General features: G+C 42.1%; 1 protein-coding gene across 1 annotated transcript; it reads right to left on the minus strand.

Moving 5' to 3' along the window:
* Positions 1-718: 718 nt before the first annotated feature.
* On the minus strand, positions 719-15695 carry LOC138594668 (myotonin-protein kinase). The gene is made up of 15 exons (XM_069665844.1): positions 14698-15695; positions 9865-9956; positions 9463-9546; positions 9185-9280; positions 8409-8557; positions 8039-8132; positions 7213-7410; positions 6204-6452; positions 5992-6071; positions 5810-5906; positions 5492-5634; positions 4218-4315; positions 3358-3419; positions 3103-3177; positions 719-2282 (listed from the first exon to the last, which is right to left on the minus strand). The coding sequence occupies exons 1-15, from the start codon at positions 14828-14830 to the stop codon at positions 2181-2183; spliced, it is 1752 nt and encodes a 583-aa protein (XP_069521945.1). The 5' UTR covers positions 14831-15695; the 3' UTR covers positions 719-2180.
* Between the last annotated feature and the right edge of the window lie 278 nt (positions 15696-15973).

Genomic DNA, 15973 nt, shown 5'->3' on the forward strand with positions numbered 1-15973 from the left:
CTGAACCCAGTGGGTGTGTGAGAATACAGATTCACTTGGAGGAGCCAGCTGACAGGAGAGTTACAGAGACACAGTGGGAGAAAATAAGAAAAGTAAAAGTACACAGAGAAACCGAGCTTTTAAGACTGGACAGACTCATATATGATCATGTAAATGGGGCAGCTGTGGCTCAGTGGTAGAGTCGGTCATCTTTCAATCGGAAGGTCGGAGGTTCGATCCCCAGCTCCCTCAGGCTACATGTCGAAGTGTCCTTGGGCAAAACATGGACAGTTGGGCACTTTACCTCTGCCATCAGTGTATGAATATGTGTGTGAATGTAGTGTAAAAGCAGCTTTGAGTGGTCACAAAAGTGCTATATAAGTATAGTCCATATACCATTCCATGACCATGGCAATTATTAAACACTGTCACTCGGTTTGTCTCTGTTAACAGAGACTCCAGGCTGCAGTGTAGTTCAAACACTTCACTTACAAACCTGAGAATTACACAGAGCTACATCAGGCTTCCTCTTACATCCGCACTTCTGTTCTTATGTTCCGGTTTGTGCCCTCTCAGTCCCTTGCTTTCGCTCTCTCCAGGACCAACTGTATGCTGTGTGTTTAAAGATTAAAGCTAGAATGTGAAACTCATGCTTGAAGTAGCAGACATTTATTATTCTAATTAATTTATTTTCATTTACAAAAATAAAGACACTTCCATCACAAAGTGGGGCATAAAAATAAACCAGAATACAGGAAATAAAGGTTTTGACAGTAAAAAGTTCCTGGGGGAGAACCCCCAACTCCGAACTGTGTCCTGTACTGAATCATAACGCAGGTCAGACATTCTGATTTTCCACATTCTGACCTTTGCTTGAGAAAAATCTCTCTAACTGGACCTCTTTCAGTTTTAATTTTAAAGTACCCCTGGTCTAGACAATCTAACCAACAAAATTAGTTGCAAGGGGAGTTTTAATTTCTTGGTAACGCAAAAGTACTCGTTATTTTTCTCAGTAGGTACTGAGTAACACAGAGAATTACTTTTTTCAAAGGCAGTAATCTTGTTGTGTAACAAGTTATTTTTAAAAGTAATGTTACCCAACACTGGTGGGTGGACATGATACTGTTGGAAACTTTTGCTAACCTGTCAGTACTGTGACATTGACTTCTTTGTGTTACAATGTCTTTTTGAGTATGGCCACTGTCCGGTTGAAAAAGTTAGGGGGGACACGGAAGATTCCTCGCAGAAGTATGGTGACGCTGTGAGCGGCTTGTTGATGTGCAGCCAGGGAAGACCCAGCGGCTGGACCCAGCGGCTGGACCCAGCGGCTGGACCCAGCGGCGTTGGCGGTGATGGAGTCTGAGTTTTTTCAGCGACGGCTATGAGCTGATCGGAGTTTGGCATGATGACGAACGAGAGACAATGTTCACTTTAAAGTAAGTTGATAGACTTATATAATAGTTGATAATTTTGCTTGAAGGAAGTTGTACTATGTTTCTGATAATGCTGCTGCGATTTTGTGTGCTTCCCGTTTTGTGCGGGATACGAGAGCGAAAGAGGAGGAGAGGGTTAGGTTTGAATTTAAGGGAATGCCGGAAGAGGCACGGTGGAGGTGTGGTGCTGCTCCTGAAACTGTGCTATATAGCATCAAGAAAGAGATGTCATTGGTCTCTGTAAAATGTAATAGTTTGATAAATATAAAATATTATACATTCAGGTGTGAATGTGGTTTGAAATTGTAAAATGCCACAGCAAGAACTACAGTGACTGTCGTAGTGCTACACAAGCACAAAACACCCGAGGTGCAAAAACATGACAGACAAGAGAAACCATATTCACTGTGAGCACTAAAATGCACCAGTAGAGTCTAAAGAAAGCATGCTCTCTGAGTGACTCCCCTCTCTCGGTGTCATCGTCACACAGAAGCGCTGTGAACTCGGTGCCTTTCTATCATCCCTCTCAGTCTGGAGAGCAAGAAAGCCAAATCTGCCCCCAGCAGCCCGACCTGTCTTTCTCTCCATCCGCTGTAAAACTTCATCGTGAAAGTCTCACACAGTACTGACGCCTCCCCCAATCAGAAGCCTGTGCTCCTGCTGTCCCTTGCTCTTGGGAAGTTGAGGAAGCGGGGCAGTGGGGCAGGGGGTGAGTGTAGAGCACGGACTCAGTCCTTTCTCCTGTTATAGTGGGAGAAGTCAGCACATTCAAGAGAGCTCAGTGTAACTGTGTCTCTCCCAGGCCTGCAGCTCCCCTCCTTCTGCACATACCAGCAGGTACGACTCACTCCTCACCTGTGGGAGGCGAACCTGAAGGGAGACAAACAAAGAGCCTTGAGATACATGTCTACCATAGTGGTTGATCATTAAAAAGTCTTTCACATACATTTGGTCCGATGAATATACAGTAATATAACATCTACAAAAATGCAGAATTGTTCAAACACATTATTATTATTTGATTCTCACATCTTAACTTTAGCACATCACAGAACAAGCTCTTTGCCATAAACTGTATAAAAAGATGGACGACCTGACAGCTCCCTAAAAGTGAAGGCAAACCCCCTCTATCGCCCCCTGCTGCCTGTCTGCAGTATCGGTCATAAAGCCCGCCTCCTCCATGTTAACAGATGGGACATGAGTCAAACTATAAAATCAAAATACATTTTTCTCAAACATGGTTTCTGTCATTATAGTTCGTTCTTATCATGCTGATTCATGTCTGAGTGTTCATTTTTCTGAGTTGACTTGAAAAGGGGGGTGTGGCCTCATGATTGACAGCTCTGTTGACAAATACGGCTCCTGCAGCGTTCTGTTCTCGAGCAGCAGAGTAGAGGAGGAACACGACTCACAGGTACACTACAGTCGGTGAACTTTCCATAAGCGTGAATATCTGCTTCTGACCAACATGATAAGCTGTTCTGCTGCAGACTGAGCCCACCTGAGGGCTCCAACAAGGCAAGGCCACAAGGTAAAGGTGTGTTTTGGGTTAGAGGAAGGGGCGGGACGTCAATACTGCAGCTCCACCAGCCGATTTCTACTGCACACACTCTTGATACAGACCACCATGGTATGAAGTGTCCACAGCAGTTAAATCCTAAATGACTGTCGACACTGTCTGAGTCCGTACCCTGTGGAACAGGAGCAGGTGGCGATGCAGAGGAATCACCAGTGGGTAATGGCAGCCTGGGGGCGCTCTCTCCCTCTGTAACACATGCAGATCAGACCAGTGAACAGACTCATACAGAGGGGTTGGCCTGCTGTGCACATTTCATGTCTGACAGAAACGCAGTAAAGCTTTTGGAAATGAATGAGAGAATCATCAAACATGCTGTTTCAAAACTGTCAGCAAGAGACAATCGGAGTAGATTGAAGACATGCTTACATCTGCTGAAGCGTCCACACAGTGGGCAGGCAGAGCGAGATATGCTGGGCAGATACTCAGCTCTGTGATTGGAGGAGAGAGGAAAGTCAGAGCCATGTTCTGCAGCAGCACGATAACTCAAAGAAGCAGAACAGAGCCAAAACAGTTCACATTTGTGCTGATGAAGGTGAAGACGATGTGTGTGTGTGTGTGTGTGTGTGTGTGTGTGTGTGTGTGTGTGTGTGTGTGTGTGTGTGTGTGTGTGTGTGTGTGTGTGTGTGTGTGTGTGGCAGGAGGAAGAGAAGAAGTGAGGGACAAGCAGTGGCTGAAGTGAAGTAAGCTATTTCCTCATGACAGAGACAGTCGTGGTCATCATCCTCACACTTTCATCCTTTAATCGTGCAGCAGGAAGATTTTTTAAAGCTCATGACACTGTGTGTATTCATGGAATCAGCATCCACGTCCCTGCATACCAAGGCTATTCTTAGTGCAGGTACTTAGCGCCCCTGTTCTGACTGAGGCCTCTAATATAAGCAGATGCTGCTGGGTCACTGCAGCACTGTTTATTTAGAGTGCCTCATATTGTCTGGAACTCATTCCACCTCACATTTCTGTTGTTCTTAAGAGACTCACCAGTGTAAAGTACTGTACTGTGTGTGTGGATGTCTGATAAGGTCATACTGAAAAAGATTGCCTCTGATCGAAATGAAAACAAAGCCACGTCTCTACCTTTATATGGCCTCATGTAGTTATGTGTTGTTGTTGCTCTCTTTGCAGTTGTAAGATGAAAACTCTGTTATGTTTAGATAAAACAGGGAGGAGTAGAAGATGATGAAGATGATGATGTTGGTGTTGGTGTAATGAGGACGCTGGGGCCTTGCCTGTTTCCCTGCGGGCCCTCCAGTCCTGTGTCTCCCCCTTCAGTCGCTCCATTTCTTTCTCCAGCTCACAATATCTCCTCTCTGCGTCTTGTAACCGTCTGGTGGATATAGACCAAAAGTTTCAGTTCAGTGAAGCTCATTGTTGTTACATCGCTGGTACGGATGCTTATCTTTATTGGAGGGGTTAATCCAATATAAAATATAAATGACCTATACATGTCCTTTTCCCAGTAATTTCTCTTGCAAACAGGCTGTGATAACTGTCTGCACTGTGTATTTCAATACAGCCGCCGCAAATGACTCCTGGGGTCCGTTTCAGAAAGGAGGTTCAACAAACCCTCAGTCTAACTGTGGTTTGACTTACTCTGAGTTAGAATTCGCTGATTTTTTTTTTTCTCTGAGTAGGTTCAGCCGGAGTTATAACTCTAAACTATAAAAAGCCAGCATTAATGGAGCCCCGATACCACGATTCACCATGGCAACGGTACACAAAAAGAGTTCCTCCTACGTCACACCAGCGGAGCTCGAAATCCTCATGCGGACATTCAGCGAATACGAGCATGTTGTTAGAAATATAAAGTAACACGGCTGCAGCTGCAAAAGAGAGAGAAGCGGCGTGGGGAAGAAACTGCTGCTCGAGTTAATGCGCGAGTTTGAACTGGTCTATTTATTTAATACTTAATCACGACCGGAAGCTAAAATTTATATTAATTTAGGAGCAATCCAGCGGGAGAAAAAAACGTACATGGAAGCAGATAAAAAAATAAAATGCCAGAACATCATTCAAAGGTGCGGCTCAGGCAAAATGGGCTCATGGCTGAACTTCACTTCAATCATATTTTAAATATTAAACTAATGAAATATCATTCAGTGGCTGCTCATCAGCCAATTACTTTAATTTCGACAAGAAACGAGGCAGAGTGGATGATGGTGGTGAAGATCACAGACTGTGAATTTCATCATTTGCTTCTGCTATTAATAGCTCCGGTAACAGCTCCCCGGTGTTAGTTATCTCCCTGCCTCTTCTACAGGTCGTTCCTGATTTGTTCATCTCTTGACCCAATGAAGGCATTGATTGTTAAAAATCAATAACTATCATTATCTAATACACTTTGGGCCAGGAAACAAGGATCCTTCAGACATATCAGCCATTGAATGAGAAGGCATCAAACCTGCTGTAGTATGTAATATAGTGATTAAAAAGAAGTGGCACAGTCGGCTCCACCTTTTGAGGAATATGGATGGTTCAAATAGTTATAAGAGATAATTAATACCTCTGCAAGTCTTCATTGGGCCCTGACATTTGGTCAGTCTGCTCCTCCTCCGTGCTGCTGGTGTGGGTGGATGCAGTAGGACCGTCATCCAGAGTGAGCGCAGGTAGCTCATCTGGTGTGTCTGCGAGCTGCCACAGCTGGCCCTACATTCAAATTAACAGAACATCAAGACACTGGCCACTTTAATGTTTAACTGTATCTTATCTTATCTTATCTTATCTTATCTTATCTTATCTTATCTTACATAAGGGTATGAAGAAACTAATGCAAACTGACATAGGGACAAGCACAAGTTCCAATATGGTGATGCCGTCTCACCAGTTTCTCCGGTGTGTAAAGACTCTCAATATCCCTCAGCCTTGTGTGGTCAATCTGCATCATGATGTCCTGACTGCGGTCAATAGCCCCCGTCTGACTATAAAAGGGAGACCAATTCAACAGCACTCAGTGAGCCTCCATAATCAGGCCACTTAAGAGTCATTTAATTGAGTGTGGCTCACCTGGTAGCGGTGTAGGAGTATCCAACAAAAGCCATGTGTACTCCTATTGGAGCTCTGTCCATGACGTCAGGCAGCATCTGCTGCAGAACACAGAGGATATCACAATGTGTGTACATTTTGTATGTACACTTTATTCTGTGAAAGAGAATTGAGTTAACCTCGGTTCCAGCATAAGTGCACGACATAGAGAGGATTAGTGTGAAAAACAATACCATCTTGCTGAGATAGTCATCCAGAACGTCGAAGTTGGAGGTATCAGTTGGATTAGATACTTCAGGCAGGAAAGGTGCGGAGAGCTTATGTAGGGAGCCCCAATCTAGTCCAGAGAAGAACGGATGACTCCTAAAGTCACTGAAGCCTTTCCTCCCCAGACGGACTTCTTTTTCACAAATGAGCCCAGTGATGAAGGAGTGAGCCTTATCCGAAATCTCAGGGCCAGAGGCGGGGAACTCAAAATGCTCCTGGACGTAAAAAAAAGAAAACAAACAAACAACATTGGCCTGTCAATTTACCTGAGTGTCGTGTTTGTACGAGCCAAACCAGGTGATATATCTCAAGAGACCTCTTGTCTCACCTCTGAGCTTTACTGTTTGGGAGGAGTGGGCAGGCTTGTCGGTGTGAAGGCTCTAAGATCAAATTTAAATTTGATTTGTGTAGCGCCAAATCATAACCAAAGCTATCTCAAGACACTTGACAAAGAGCCGGTGTAGACCATACTCTTTTTATGTTATTTAGAGAGTGACCCAACATGAATCCACCATGAAGAGCACTTAGCAACATTCGGCACATTGCCAAGGAAAAACTTCCTTTAACAGGCAGAAACCTCGAGCAGAACCAGGCTCAAGACTGGATGGGCCGAAAAGTGGGATAGAGGAAGATGCAGGATAGAGACAGGCAAAGAGAGCAACAGCAACAACAACATATGTATTTGAGCGTAAGTTCAACCAGGAAGACTGTTCATACTCATTCATTCATTAGCATCATTCATTCTCGTCACGTTCTCTCTCTCCCGCTCTGTCCTTCCTGTCTGGTGATCAGCTGATTATGGGCGTATACTATTTAAGTACTAAACCAACCAGATTCAGACTCGACATCTGTCAACCAATCATTCCGCTGCTGTCAAATTTTAAATCTGTTCTTCTCTCTTCCGCAGACAGTTTGTCGTTTCAGACAAGAATCTCTCTCTGTGTTTTTGTAGACATTGTCAGTGTGCTCATGTACCTGAAAGTGAATGATCTTGGCGTAAGTTTCAGAGATGGACTCTGCGTAGAAGGGTGTGCTCCCCAGCAGCATCTCATAGGCACAGATACCCAGAGCCCACCAGTCACATTCAGGACCATAACCTCCACCTCCCTCCACCGCCCTCAAAATCTCTGGAGACAAATAGTCAGGGGTCCCCACTGCGAGAGAAGAGTGGACCTGCAATGACATAAGTAGGCTGATGGACTTTAAGTTTATGACGGGGCATTTCCAACTTTGGTTCTTACACGTAACTGGCATAAAACAACAGCTTGTATCACGTTCATGACACTCAATAGTGACGATAGTAGTGCTGTCAAAATTGGCCAAAAAAAACCGTCCGATTATTCCTTCAAAAAAACCCCACAAATGTTCGAACTATTCGAATATCTATTTTTGCACAATATGTCCACAAGAGGACATACCAACACAACGAGAGACAAACTTACTTGCAAAGATATATTGATTTAAACAGAAAGGTGCCTTTTAAAAGATCCTACACCTTGCAAAATAAACAAATTAAGTAATTAGGTTACGGCAGTTGTTGTTTTACTCGTTTCAGCGAGACTAAAGTTAATTATTAATGTATCATAGTGACGTTGTGATGCATTCAAGGATGCTCCGTAACCAAGAGTGCGCGTGAGGACATACGAGAACTTGTGAGCTCGCAAACAGCCGCGGTAGTGCTGATTTTTTTGTCACAACAAATATTAATTTTAATATCCCAATACCTGTTTTTTATTACAATTCGATTATATATTCGAATTTAGAATATTCGTTGACAGCCCTAGACGATAGTGACTCTCACCATCCCATCCTCAAGGATCCTCAGACAGGAGCCAAAGTCCCCGAGTCGGATGTGTCCCTCTGCTGTCAGCAGGATGTTATCAGGTTTGATGTCTCTGTGAAAGAAAGCAGAAGAATGTTTTTCATTTCTAAACGTCAGATGTCATTCATCCAAAACATGATATTTTCTATTTTGATCGGGCATGCAAACATGTTTGGGTTTGAGCTACGTTGGATGTATTGCTCAGATTGCTCTATTTTTTTAAGCATGTGTAAAACAACTTTGATACTTCACTTTTATTTAACCTTATTGAGTTACAGTCTTGAAGCAACATGTACATATGTCACACAACATGATGGGCATTTTTAAGAGCATACAGAGGCCTATCTACCTGTGTACATAGCCCAGTCTATGGACAGAGTCGATGGCCATGATCATCTCAGCCAGGTAGAACTGGGCCATGTCCTCAGGGATCCGGTCTCCAAACTTACTGAGTAGAGTCAGCAGGTCCCCCCCGACATAGTAGTCCATAACCAGGTACTAAGAGAGGATAGGTGCATTGTTAGAGACTAGGAGGCCATGTTTGTGCTTAACATTTACTTGACACAAGTGATTGTCCAGAGCCCCATTCACACATGCACTGCACCCCTGAACATTTCCTGGCATTGCCTGCACGTGGGAAAGCTAATGGCCCGATTTTTGACCCCCACTTTCTCCTGCCAGCGGCCAAGTAACATGTCGGGAGAAAGTCTGGGTCAGCCGATGTGTGAACGCGGCAGGAAATACTCAGGAACATTCGTCGTGAGCTGCACGTTTTACAAAGTCGCCCCAAAAAAAGAATTTGTGTTTTGTATTTTTTCAGCTGCGATCTCGTTTTCACAACACGCGGCGAGCTGCGCATGAAGGAGGCTCGTCATTAAGGATGTAGCTAATGATCCAAACCGACTAACGAGGCCGACGCTACACAGCTGCACTTAAAATCTTTTAAAACAATATAATAAGGTCCATATTTAACAGAAAACGTTGCCACTCAATCAATGCATTTACAGGAGGGACCAGTGGATGCTGCAGGTGTTGGAGAGACAGAGCATGATGGGAGAGTGTCCAGTAAGTGTTTGCATGAGTTGCATGAGTGCACGTGTGAAAGGGGCTCGTGATGATGTGTACCAGATAGTTGTCATCCTGAAATGCATAATGCAACTCTGTGATCCAGTTTCTGTCACCCCTCAGCAAAACTTCCCTCTCCTCCTGGTAGCAGGCTGTCTATATGACTCGTACAAAGAAAGCAAAAGAAGCCACAAGCAGAGAGAGAGAGAGAGATGGCCAGATAAAAACACTTCATCCAGCGTAAAGGAAAAGGCATGTGTTTTTTTCTATCTCAGCCCGGCTTAAACAGTAAGAAACCTCCTGTAAATGTTCGTCATGGTTTGTGTTTGTGTGTGCACCTCTCCTCGCCTCAGCATGTCCCACTTATTCATAATCTTCAGAGCATACACTTGTTGCGTTCTCCGCATCCTGGCCACAGCAACCTGCAACAAAGACAAGACAGATAACCACAATGGATGCCAGACATGCTAGACGTATGATAGACATGAAGATGTAGTCAAAAGATTGGATAAAAAAATGTATTCTGGTAATGTGTAGGATAATGATTATTTAAGATCCCAATGTAAATAAAAGGATGTTGTTGTCAAGATGAACGAAAAGATTAGGTTTGGAAAAAGGTGCAGGTCAGGTCCTCTTACAGAAAAGTTGCTTGATAAATAACTCAGTGGGATCATGCTTTTAATATAAGTATTACAATGAAAAGTCTTTAAAGGTATAATTCCTCCACCAGACCATCTCACCTCACTAAACGTGCCTCGACCGATCACCTTCAGGATGTGGAAGTCTTCTCTTTTGATTCGAGTCCTCTTCACCTGCCTGACCAGCGGCTCAGCTGTCATCGGAGAGAGAAGAGAGAGCATGTAACTGTGCTCCATAATGACGCCTTGGAGTAAGCTTTGCTCTTATCAGTATCTGGACCAGGAAAATGGGATGATAATACACTTATGTTTTATTGATTTTAAGATGGAAGTCTTTATCCTTGCACTTGAAGAATAGCAATAATCATTATAAAATACAGTCGTGTAGATTAGACTTAGGGTTTTAGTCATTTATATATTTCAATTGTTCTACTATAAGGCTGGCTAACAGTATTTTATTTACACTCGCTATTGATGTATTCTGTAAAAACAGAGATAAACAGGAGAGAGTGACAAACATTTATACAAAAAAGAAAGTTTGTTTAGTCTGCAGTTGGAGCTTAGGCTCTCTTCTCTTCCTGAAAAAAAACACACTTCTCATTCAGAGTTTCCCTTTGAAAAATAATATAGTTCCATGTTTTACTGCAATCACGGTTGTGGTAAAACAAAAAGAGGATCTGCAGACAATGACGTAAACAAAAAAACTTAAAGGCACCAAACAAAGGCTTTCTGTCCAAAGGCTGCAGGCAAACAAAATCCAACAGCCAAAAAAGGTCAAACTAGATCTAGAGGAGCAAGGACAAAAGACAAACTGACAAAGAGAGAAGGGAGCACAGAGACTAAATAAACTTAGGTGAGGCTAATCAGACACAGGTGAGACAATCAAGGGGCAGGTACATACTGTATTTTGGCCAAATCAGTACGTACTGCTAGTACTGCCTTTGTGTTTCCCGCTTGTTTGATTATGTGCCCTGCCCTGATTGTTTTCACCTGCCCTTTGACTGTCTCACCTGTGTCTGATTGGCCTCACCTCCTCAGTTTATTTAGTCTTTGTGCTCCCTTGTCTCAGTGCTTGTTCATTGCCATGTTACCTGTGGAACTTTTGTCATCCTGACCTGTGAAACCGTTTCCTTGTGGCTCTCTGTGATTGTTACCTGTTGGTTCTTCTTTCCTTTGGATTAATTTTACCTGGACATTTTCTAAGTAAGCTTGTTGTGCCTTGTTTTTTGCCTTTAGTTTATCAAACCTTATATCTCAAGTCTGCATCTGGGTCCTTAACATTTGGTTTGAACACTAAACCGTGACACAACAACTCACAAAACTTTTGGATTTGCAAACAAAAGTTTTTGATTAGCATATGTTTTATTCACAAATGTATTTTACTTGCAATTAAACACACAGATGTATTGTGAACTTGTGTATGCCTTGGCTGCTGCATATGCTAACTGTTCATTTTTCGATATTAAAGCTGAAGAGGATAACCCTGTCCCGAAGAGAGATGAACTTAACCTGAGACATTGTCAACTTCAGGATGATTATGTTCACCTGCGACAGGAGTTCGACACACTACAGGCTGAAAATGAAAAGCTGAAAGATGAGCTGCAAAAATCAGTATTTTCCTACACCACTGTTAAGTGCATGGACAATTGTTTTTTTCTCACAGGACCACCTCTGTGATCTTTGAATAGCTGCTTACAAAAATTACAGGCAGCATAGAAAGAATGTATGTTGAACATGTCATTTTGCTTTGTTAGAATTCTTAAAACTAGCATAAAAATCTAGCCACTTAAAGGCTGAAAAACTAGACAAAAATGCCCAAATTTAAGGAAATTGTGATTAATACAAACAATGAAAACTATTACTTAAGGTAGACTTACTTAAAATGAGTATTTTGGTCTCCAAGTGAACTGACTTTAAGAATATATATCTTAATTTAATGCCTCTAGTCATTTTGGTAAGCTCCATTTTTTGCTCCACATGCTCTCCAAAAGAACTACATTATTTCACTAAATAGCTGTCTCAACTTTACATGACTTTAACAAAGTTACATTGAGATGATATAGATGAAATGAGATTAAATGTCAAATCAAAAATAATTACAGCCATATCTTCCATAATTGCTGCATTAAACTAACGCACAATATGCTGTGTATCAAGGGAGGTTCTGCGTGGAAACTCAGGGATAGACCCAGCACATTTCTTATAAAGACCCAGGTAGAGTGTTTCAAAGCTTAATTAGATGAGGTCTGTCTTTTTGACCTTCTAGTTGTCTTAACTGCGAAAGGCCCTGCTGCTCTTTATTACTCAGATATGGTCATGTAGTTTTGGCTGTCAAAAAGCAGGACCCTCCTATAAAGTGTGTGCAGTGTGTTGTTGCCCCGGGTGTCCTTCCAGCTAAATAAAGGCTTGAATTTCCATAAAGGGAGTTTCTATTCAACTGAGTGACTGAATGTGAGTGACTCTGTGCAGCTAAAAATAGCTGCTATCATTTAAGAATTGAGAGGTTTTCCAGTCCTTTTTAAAAATTTCTATTTCCCACATTCTCACACAGAGAGGAAAGCAGGTGAGGCAGAGGTGCATTCTAAAGGGTTTGAGCTTGAGCAGTTTGGAACATTCCATCACTAGTGACACAAGATAGAACTGTTCCCCTCCTGGACAATAAGATGGGTACCGACATTGTAAGACTCACATGCTGGGAGGGACTTAAAACAATAGACACAGGGTGGAGTGAGGATGGATCGAGTAAAAGTTAAAGGATGATGATGTACACACAGAGCAATGGCAGGCAGCCAGTAATACTATACAGGCAGCATTCACAAGCCATTCAGCGTCTTCATGTATGCGCGATTCTCTAAAGTAGCCAACTATTTCCATTATTGATCACCTGCACTATTTACATTTCAGAGAAGAAAATCTTGTAGTCAATAAAATGTCACAAAATAGTGAAAAACTGTTCACAATTCCACAGCATCCAATCTAACATGTGGTCTGACAAACAATTCAAAACCTCATTCCATCATTTTGTTGTTACACAGTTCTCTTGATCTCCTGCTTTTAGTCTCAGAGATGGAGATTCATCTGACACGTGACGTCATAGAAACCAAATATAATTGCTTTGCCACACTGTGCGTCAATGACCACTTTAAATTGAATACAATCTTATGACCAACTCAAAATTGCACTACGGGTTTTACAAGCTCCCAGAAATAAAAATAAGATATTCAGTTCAGTTCTTTTTCAATGTTAAATTGTTTAAATAAGTTTAGTTTTCCAAAAGAACAAAATAAAAATAACCTTAAAGCATAAAAAAAATAAATGCATTTGCTTTATTATGGATGTGAAGCAAACCGGGAGAATATGGAGTTTTTTTCTGGAATTAAAGGTGAACAAAGGATGGCTGTAGAATGGTGGATGAGGGATTTAACGTCCCAATGCATGTTTACAGACAAATACAGACAATGCAACAAACCCAAATACAGATGCAGCAAAATACATCAATATAAGACAATTCTACTGCACAACAAAATACAGACAATGCAACCAAATACCACAACGCAACCAAGTAACGCACCAACACCTAAATCCATATCACAACTCATCCCTGGAACCCGACCAAATACCAAGTAAAACCAGGTACCACCGTTTTAAGCACCTGAACCTGAAGGTTCAGAGCAGGAGCGTTTTCCTCTGATCAATTCAACTACACTTCTGGTAGACTCAATTGCTCTTTTGGTAAGCCCTAGTTTATGTCTGGTGTAACTTTATTGCAGGGCCAAACACTTAGCCTGCGTATGGAAGACATCCCTTAGTTTCAGTTTCGATAAATCTGTGCATGCCAGTGAAGACATTGTGAGTGATGATATTCCTTCAAAACAACTCTATCCAACCCAATAGATTACAACAATATAAATTTGTTTCATTTATTAATTGCCCTCTACAGCATCTCTGCATCACCACTTTATGGTTAAGGTAATGGATAGATCTTGGTCATAATGGGAAATAAGCTATAATTACTGTAGTAATGTATAGGCAAAATATGTTTTAATGTTACACAAACAAAATACACTTGGTAAAGCAAAGTAATATGCAGGGATAATTATGTTTTTTTTCCTCATGGGTCTGAGAAACCAACAAATCATCCCAAACAGTGTTTTTGCGTGTTGTCCTTTGAAAAGGAGGCAGTTGTGTGACTTTGTTTAAGAGCTGAGGAGGTTGGGTTGGATGGATGATCAAAAAAAAATGTGACAGGAACTACTGTTCTTTTACTATTTTCTACCAGTTACAGTGACTTTTTTACCCCTCACTCTGTTAGCTAACCAGTTACGTAAACCCAAACCACGATCCTTCCCTTAGCCTAACCAAGCTTTTTTTTAACTGAACAGAACAGAAAACTGTTTGAGGCAGCAATTAGTTAAAGGTAAATGATGTCCTTCTGCCAACGGCATCAGATCATAAGAAGACACACTTCCTGCTGCAAATTGTAATGTAAATTGTGAGCAGCAGAATCATCTAACATGATTATGATTAGAAGGATAGCAGGCAGTTCTTAACATAATCCCGCACAATATCTTCAAACCAGCATTGACATGATTGCGACTCTGAGCTTTTCATGCTGCTTGCTGTTCAGGATTTCAGCTCATGAACAGCTAAACATAGTAGTTGCCAAGTCACTGATATTTGCATGATTGCACTTGTGTTCATTTTTAGATAAGTTAATCTGTGACAGAGTAATTAAAATATATGAACTTGTGTTTTTCTTATTTGGAACAGCTCCAACAGAACCTGTTTGCTCGGTCAGTCAAGGTGTTATGTATGGTGAGTTTTGGGTAACGCGTCACTTGATCAGAAGAGTGTCAGCATCTTACATGTTTACAGAAATGGTACAGCTGCACGCTTCATGTGCGAGTCACACCAAAACATGAGGGAAACACTCACCCCATTGCAGGAAACCAGCGACGTACTTCTCCCTTACGAAGGGTGAGGAATAGAACTCCTGGTAGACGCCCACCAGTAGGTCCAACAGGGTCTGGAGCCCAACAGGTCCCACAGTTTGGGGGCCCGTTGACATGACAACTGGCGGTCCAGAAGTCTGTATGGTTTAAAGTAACAGTGAAAGCCTGGCTTCCATGGTTTGATTTGCGAGACCTGCTGGATCTTCTTCCCCCTTGGGTTTACAGTTTCTTGGTAGGTCTGTTGAGGATAACACTTACAATAACAACCCCCCCCCTCCGACCACCAACACGCACTCGAACATTCAAACTTTCTCTGGATCGCCACCTAACCCTTCCTGTTCTGCTTTTTCTTTGTACCTACCACCTCTCTGTTGATCCCAGAACAGGAGCTCTGTTACAGTGTTTATTTTTTCTTTCTTTCTTTCTTGTTTATCTTTATATGTAATTCCCTCCCTCCTCCCTTTCTGTCTGTCTGTCTATCAGTCTGTCTCTGTCTCTGTCTCTTTAGTCCTCTCTCCCCAGGGGTGTGCATCATCTGTTAAGCCTGCAGTTTCTCCAGCTCTCACTCCAGACCTTTTTTGGTGTTTGAGTCTCCCTCTGCCCGTCTCCCTGCTCCCTCTATTTAAAGTACTCCAAACTTTCAACAACACTGAAACCTAATACAGAAGAATCTATATGCCGAAACAACTCCATCTGTCACCTGAGTCTTTTATCTCTTATTCTGTCGACCATCAAATGATCTCTTTTAGCTTTTTGTAGTGCTACTGTTTCACTCTTCTACCCTCTCTGTCACCCCTTTCATTCCTCCTCATGTTTTCCCTGTTTCCTCCATGCTCACCCTTCTTAATGATGCAGCAGAGAAGGATTGGTCTCCCGTAGCTCACTAGTTTCGGATATCCTTCTCTCTCTGTCAGTTCATCTCTTAGTCCAGTTTTCTCTTCCACTGAAGAGTCTGTAGCTCTGTGTGCTTTCTTAAACTCTAGTCTCTTCCCCTCCCCGACAAAACTGCTTTGACTTTTTGAGTGAATTGCCTACTTCCTCTTCTCTCTTTATAAATATACAACAATACAGCACTGAATACATAATATGTAAACATTTTGTATGTAGAAGGTATATAGAAGTGATTTGGGCATAATAAAAAAGCTAGTTCAGCACAGTGCTTGACAACAATGCATCCCTTATCACTCACAGGTTGCATCAGAATAATAAGTTATAATAACCAAATGGTTCAGTGCTTAATTAACAAATTAACTATTAAT

The sequence above is a fragment of the Semicossyphus pulcher genome, unplaced genomic scaffold, assembly GCF_022749685.1.
Source record: "Semicossyphus pulcher isolate SPU_LCO1_2020_fin unplaced genomic scaffold, fSemPul1.0.p SCAF_10, whole genome shotgun sequence".
NCBI classification, from domain to species: domain Eukaryota; kingdom Metazoa; phylum Chordata; class Actinopteri; order Labriformes; family Labridae; genus Semicossyphus; species Semicossyphus pulcher.

Bases quoted from the DNA above. Each gene is read 5' to 3' on its own strand.
- LOC138594668 (XM_069665844.1), bottom strand. From the start codon at position 14,830: ATGTCAACGGGCCCCCAAACTGTGGGACCTGTTGGGCTCCAGACCCTG. The intron at 6,453-7,212 runs GTACATGAGCAC...TTTTACGTCCAG, and splicing joins CCAAGATCATTCACTTTCAG to GAGCATTTTGAGTTCCCCGC. The intron at 5,635-5,809 runs GTGAGACGGCAT...ATTTGAATGTAG, and splicing joins TTTACACACCGGAGAAACTG to GGCCAGCTGTGGCAGCTCGC.